Genomic DNA, 6921 nt, shown 5'->3' with positions numbered 1-6921 from the left:
GATATGAGATATGAATCCAACTCCGGAGCTTAAGCGTTTTCCCAGGGCCACACAGCACAGCAGCCCACAGTGCTCCGACTGCCCGAGCGAGTCCTATCCCCAGGACTGCAAGGATTCCTCCTTATGAGCCCCGTGCCAGGTTCCAGATGCTGGAGAGCAGGAAGCTTGGGCGGAGAGTCCCCTGGTCTCTTGGCACCTCCAGCTCTGACGTTGGACGGCTCGTAGTGTCAGATGGGAGTTGTGCCCCCTGGGGTCGTGCAAGGACAAGGGCTCAGACAGCTGGAAACAGACCTGCCAAGGCCACAGGAGTCTGCCGAGAGGGTGGCAGTGCTTGGAAATGTGTGTCTGTCTACTTCCAGGAGATGTAATCTGTTTCCTGTGGGTCAAAGGGTACAAACGAGGCACCTGCCACTTGGAGCAACCCCAGAGACACCCAGTAGACTACATTTCCGAGGATACTTTATACCTCTGGAAACCAACACGCACGTGCACACACGCTCACACCCTCGTACACTCCATCGCCCCCTCTTGCACTGTTCTGGGCTCTCCTGCTCCCTCTGAACTGTCTATGGTCCTGGGGTCCATTCCTAATCAGCCCGCAGAAAGCTCATTTTCTCTCCACTGCACAGGGCAAGGAGGGACTTCGAACATTTCTGGATTTAACGGGCCCCCTTGGAGAAGAAGGCACCACAGCTAGGCTGATGGGTCAAGCTGAACAGGACGGGGTAGGGTGAGGTGGGATAGGAGGTCTGCATCCCCTGGGGCCCCCAAACCAACTGCGCAGTTTGCTCACAGCTGGATGTGGACTCTCTGATGAGTTTCCTCTGGGGTGGGTGAGGGAAAGTGACCCAGACAGCCCAGCCCCTTCCAATCCTCACCTGGTTTCCCCATTAGAGTAACTGGTTCATTCTGGTTTATTCCACCCTGTTCTAGTTTTATCACTGAATCCTCTGTCCCAGGCAAAGTAGGATGATTGGTCAGTGTCACCTCAGGAGGGGGATTAAGGGACTCAGCTGCCCGGGGGAGCATGTTGGGCCCAGTAAGGACCTGGGGGACCTGGTCTCGTGTGCTGGGAAACAGAAAAGCCAGAGGGAACAGTCTATGTGCTCTGGGCTCCCCCGGGGTCAAACAAACACACTCGGTGAAAGCTTCTCAAAGACAGATTTGAGTTCCACCCAACAGAAACCCTAAAAGCATCGGATCTGTCCAGCAAAGGAGCGGGCTATCTTGAGGGATGGTTAGCGTCCACCCTTCCTATCCCTAGGCAGAACCACCCAGCAGGCATGCTGTGGAGGGGACCCCATCCCAGATCATGTGAGCCCCTGCTGAGGACACTCTGTAGTCTCACCACCCCGTCTTCTCCAGCCGCCCACACCCCATCCAGCCCCTGGCTGCTTCTCAGACGTCACCTGCGCCCCCTGGCTCCGGAACACTGGTCTCTCTGCTCTGCTTTGAACGCTGAGGGCACATTCCTGCCTCCGAGGTCTTTGCTCATGGTGTTTCCCCAGCCTGGCTTGTCGTGCCTTCCCTCCGCTCTAGTCTCCTTAGCGAGGTCCCAGGCCGTCCCATCTGAAGTGGTCCCCGTCCTTTCCCCCTGCATTCCCTTCTGTGTAACGCTTACTGCCAGTGGAAGGTGAGCTCCATGAGGGCAGGAGTCTTTGTCTTGTTCTAGAGCCTAGAACAGTGCCTGGCACATAGTGGTGCTCAGTTAGTTGAACGAATGGAGGATTTCAACTCCGGGATTCCATGAGACCTTGATGGCAGTTATGAGAATCGCTTGTTCGGCGTTTGGTTGGTGAGAACCAATGGGCATTTGACCCAGACCTGCCCTCAGGAGTAAGGCGGGGGAGCGCAGCTGTGACTCTTGCTCACTGCCACACTGCAGGGCAGAGTGGTCTGGGCACAAGGACTGTAGGTTATGCCTCAGAGTTCCTGTGGGCACTTCCTGGAGGAGGTGGCGTTACAGAGGGGCCTTGAGGTGAAGGGTTCTATAGGAGGGGGAGCGTCACACGGAGAGGGCAAGGGCTGAAGCTGGCGAGCAGGCTGTACCCAGACAGCGGTGTGCAGAGCCAAGTGCCTTTGGAGGTGGTGGGAAGGGTGGGCGGGAAGGTAGGGAGCAAATTCACTCAGAGAAGTGGATCTTAGGCAGGCTTTCCCGTCAGAGCCCTCAGGACAGGTTAGCCGGGAAGAAAGAATAGTCAAGGCGACTGGCGCCTGGAGTGGGAGGGAGAAAGAGCAAGCGGTCCGTTTGGGATTAGTAAGGACCCCCAAAGATGCTGATGCTTGGGCTCTGCCAAAGCCAGCACTTCCTGTTCTATTGGGTGCCGAATGCAGCCCGGCCCCAGGGCTCCTCTGCTGGCAGGGTGACCCCACCTGCCTTCGGGCTGCACCCTGGCCTGGCTCTGCGGCTGGGAGGGGCGTTTAATTGTCTCGGCTCCTCCATCCTGCCCAGCAGCCCTGGGCACCAGCTGTCTGCAAACCTTGTGTCTGGTCCGCTCTCCTTGGTCCCAGCCAACTGCTTTCCTCCCCAGCAGGTAGCATTTGGTGGCTCTCCCCCACCGAGGGTCTGTATATCTGGTACCGCAGATGGTGTGGCTTTGTCTGTGGGCAGCGCCATGGAAATGCCAGCCACCGGCACTGTCTGAGATTGATTCCCTTTCCCTCAGATCCAAGTCTTTCATGTATGTCCCTGGGGGCTCGAGGTAGGCTGGAGGGGACAATGACATTGCCTCTGTGCTCTTACCCAAGCCATACTCCCTCTCTCTCAGCTAGTGCCCCTCAGCACCCCTAAAATTCAAGATCACTACGGCTGTGGGCAGATGGACTCAGCACCCGCAGGCTAAGGCCTCCGAAATCTCACGATCGCTAATACTGTATCTTTATGTCACCTGTCCCTAGAGATCACACACAGCAGGGGTGTGTGTGGGTGAAGATGTAGGTCTCACCGCCTGGCATGGCTTCCCTGTGTGGAGGGCAAGGGTGGCGTTTCGGGGTGGTTGGTTTGATTGATTAGCAGGAAAGGAAAGAAATGAAGACAAATTTGTAAACCATCCCGAGGAGCTGAAATCCTGTTGCTGTCCTTCCTCTTTCCCATCCCTATGTGCCCCCCACCCCCATCCCCGCAGTAGGAGGACTCTGAACCCCTCCGACACTGCGGATCTCTGGGCCCTCGTGGGGAGGGGCCTTGGTACGCGGGGAGGGGCCTTGGTACGCGGGGAGGGGCCTTGGTACGCGCAGGAAGGTAAGGATGCCTTGCAGACCTCGCTGTCCCTTTGTCACCTGCCGCAGGCTCCCTCAACCTCCTAGTGCGGTCCCGGAACAAAGGGGCCCTGGACACGCACGCCTGGTCCCTCAGCGGCAATAAGGGCAACGTGTGGCAGCAGGCTCACGTGCCCATCAACCCCAGTGGGCCCTTCCAGGTGAGACGCTGGGCCCAGGCCCGGGTGGTCACCCTGCCAGGAGGCACTTCCGGGGCCTTGGGTTTTTCCTCGATGTGGGGGGGGGGTGTTTGTGCCTGGCAGAACCTCACTGACTCCTCTGCCTCTCCCACTCTCTCACCGCCCCCCAGATTATTTTTGAGGGGGTTCGAGGCTCGGGCTACCTGGGGGACATTGCCATAGACGATGTGACGCTGAAGAAGGGAGAGTGTCCCCGGAAGCAGATGGATCCCAGTAAAGGTGCAGAGTGGGAAGGGCCGAGGGGCTGCCTGTGGGCTGCGGGGGAGGGGTTCAGAGGCCCTGGGTGGTGGAGCAGCATGCGGTCTTAGGGTATGAACTCGCGCCCACCCTGAGCCAGGCACGGGGCACCCCAGCCACCCTCCTCTGAGGAGTACTGAGTCGTCTTACACACCTCCTGTGCCTGGGCCTCAGTACCCCTCTGTGGCTCCAGGTATGGACCTGTGCCTTCCAGGGGCCGCGCGATTCCAGTACTAACCGCTCCAGTTGACTGGGTGATAACTGCGTACCAGGCAGGGTACAAAGCCCACTCTGCATGTTTCACCTGATCCCCACCGCAGCCCTCGGGGGTGGCTCCTGCTTGTAGACCCATTTCGCAGATAAGGCAACTGAGGTCTCGGTGAGCAGGAACCCCAGTGGGCTGCGTTAACCCTCACGCCACCCCACCTCACGCCTGTGCCCCGACTGTACCTGTGTGTATCGAGCACTCACCTTCAGGCGCCACCAGAATACGGGGACCCCTCCTGCTCCCTGCCCCTGCCAGAACTGACCGCAGCCCTGGCCCGTCTCCTCTCTCCTGTCACAGTGGTGGTGATGCCGGGCAGCGGAGCCCCCCGCCAGTCCAGCCTGCGGCTCTGGGGGCCCACGGCCATCTTCCTCTTGGCGTTGCAAAGATGATGAGAGCTGCCTGGCCCCACCCCGCCCCCGGCACACCAAAGTGTCCACATTGTACCAAAGACTGACCCCCACCAGCCGGGGTGCCCTGGGGCAGGGCCGGCCCGCCGGGGAGGGGCCTGCATTGCCTTCGAACAAGGACAGAGAATGAGGACCCGGCGCCGCACCGAGGCCCTGGAGACAGTTTGACACACGCACACACTCACACGTTCACACTCACACACAGAGATATATTAAAGCACAAGTTTCTATCCGACCTGCCAGCACCTTCTTTCCTACGGAGACAGGGGACTTGCTTGAATGGCGTCCGCCACCCAGGGACCTCGACACAACACTGGCCTCGTCCTACCTGCGTTTGAGGTGTGCTTCCGACCTTCCTCCTGTCCCCAGCTCAAGGCAGAGCTCCAGCCTGGTGGCCTGGCCGGAAGGGAGCCGGAAACGGGAGTCAGGAGACCCCCTCCTCTGGTCAGACTCTGGGACCCCCGCAGGAGGAGACAGGGGTCAGAGGAGGGCCAGGTGGGGCCCTGTGAGCTCCAGAGGACTGCAAGCAAGGTAGGGACCCTGCTGCGTACAACTGCTCCCCGAGGGAGGGCTGTGTGGCGGCATCCTCCGCCACCTCGGACCTCTGACCTTTTTCTGAGACACCGTGTCCTTCTCTTCGCTGTGCCCTCTGGAAGGGACCCAGCACAGGGTCACGGACCCGGGCGGTCTGAAGACGGACACCTCCCCCTGCCCCAGGAGCTGGGCTCCCAAGAACACAGTCCCTACCCTCACTCAGCCCCAAGCTGGGCTCCGAGGGGCCAGCGGTGGTGGACAGGCCGTTTTCGGGGTGGGACAGGGAGAAGTCCTGCTTCTGTGATTTCGTGCCCCCACACAGGAGTTGGGAGTGGAACTTCCGTCTCATATATTCGGCATGACCGGGTGCCCTGCGTCGGGGGAGAGGGCAGAGCACTGCCCAGCTGGCTATTCCCTCCACCCCCAGGGTCACTGAAGGAGCAGGGTATAGAGGCGGGGTGACAGAAGAGGTGATGAGTCCCCTTGTTCCCTGGAGCTGTTCCCTGTCCCTGGGTCCTAGTCAGGATGGCAGCTACAGGTCACCTCCTCAGTGCCAGCCCTCAGCTGCCCACCCGGCACCCATGGCAGAGGAGCCCCGTCCCTCCGTAATGAGTCTGTGCGTGTGTGTGTGTGTGTGTGTGTGTGCGTGTGCGTGCCCGTCTGTGTCTGCATACCATGAGGGCACATCTCTGAGCGGGAGCGTGCGTAAATAAAGGTCCGTGTGCACAATTAAACATGTCTGAGAGGCCGGCTCTGTACCGTCTCTGTGAGTGTTCATGTAAGTCAGCAAGCCTGTCCACCTTCACGAGTGACCTGTGTGTTTGTGGGGGACCGGCCATGGACACCACTTCTGGCCCTATTCTGTAGTCTCGAGCCGCTTTCCACAGCCTGAAATCCCACACCTATCAGCCATCCCCTGTGGGTGACAGGGGGCTTACAGATGACCCTATGGAATGCAGACACATCCGATGTGTGCCCAGGCTCCTTCAGGGCTTTTGCTGGGGACAGCTGCAGAGAGGCCTGGAACCCAGGCAGCACTGACGTGCCAGGAGGCAGGCGGGGAAACTGCCCAGCTCCCTGCTCTGCTAGGCCTGTGTTGTCATCGCCAAGAGCTGGTGGGTGGCCAGGCCAGGCTGCTGCGGGGTCTCCAAGGCTGGGTCTGAATGAGTCGCTCCAGGTTCCCAGCACACCTTCCATGGCAGCCATGCTGATTGTTCCTTAATTGTCCCATCTGTGCAGAGTCTGTTTCCCCAACTAGACTGTGAGCTCCTCCTCCTCCTCCCAGCCTCCCGATCCCTCTCTTCCTCCTCCCACTCCTGCCTGGCACAAGACAGCCTGGGATGGAAACTACCCAGCTTTGCCCAGAGGAATGGATTCCATAAAGCAATGGTCCTCGGCCCCGGCTGCAGAAGGAAACTACCACAGGGTTTTTAGAAAGCACCATTGCTTGGATCCCAGCCCAGGGGTTCTGATTTAATGGGACTGGAGCACAGCCTGGCATCAGAAATGCTGAAAAGCTTCTCAGGAGACCCGGAGGGAACCACTGGCCTCTTACCTTACCGGCAGCCTCTGGGCCCTTGCTGGGGCCAGGATTGGAGCACCAGAGAAACGGCCCCAAGTGCTTCCTCTTCGGGGCTCCTGTGGCACCCCATACCTGCTGCCCTGCAACTGTCCCTCACCATGGCTGCGTCCTCTCGGGGTCTCCTGCCCCATGCACCTGTGTCGGACGCGGGAAGTACACACGGCACAGACTGGCTGAGTGGAGCTGCATGTTAGTCCCCGTGCTCCCAGTCTACATGGTGAGAAGGGTCGCTCTCTGTGAGAGGACAGCCCTGCCCGGAGGGTGCTCGGCCTGGGGTGGTCCTGTGTTCGTGTCTGCTCACATCAGCCGGTGTGGGTGTGCGGTGTCTGTGCACGAGCGGTGCCCGGTGCCCGGCATGTGCCCATCTGTGTGAGTCTGTGTGCGTGCGTGCCGATGCTGCGAGGAATGCGTGTTTTCGTGCGTCCCTGGTGACGC

At 59.8% G+C, this 6921-nt stretch overlaps 1 protein-coding gene across 1 annotated transcript in view; it reads left to right on the top strand.

Moving 5' to 3' along the window:
- Mdga1 (MAM domain containing glycosylphosphatidylinositol anchor 1) overlaps positions 1 to 6914 on the top strand; it is a 45680-nt gene extending 38766 nt beyond the window's left edge. The window contains exons 15-17 of the mRNA XM_019209717.2: positions 3289 to 3419; positions 3569 to 3677; positions 4261 to 6914. Of these exons, the coding sequence (XP_019065262.1) occupies positions 3289 to 3419; positions 3569 to 3677; positions 4261 to 4352 (332 nt within the window). The 3' untranslated portion in view covers positions 4353 to 6914. The remainder of the gene's footprint in view (positions 1 to 3288; positions 3420 to 3568; positions 3678 to 4260) is intronic.
- Positions 6915 to 6921: the final 7 nt, after the last annotated feature.

Source organism: Fukomys damarensis, unplaced genomic scaffold, assembly GCF_012274545.1.
Source record: "Fukomys damarensis isolate Sample0158 unplaced genomic scaffold, DMR_v1.0_HiC HiC_scaffold_20, whole genome shotgun sequence".
NCBI classification, from domain to species: Eukaryota; Metazoa; Chordata; class Mammalia; order Rodentia; family Bathyergidae; genus Fukomys; species Fukomys damarensis.
The sequence above is the reverse complement of the archived record's forward strand: the minus strand, read 5'-3'. Positions and strand labels throughout refer to the sequence as shown.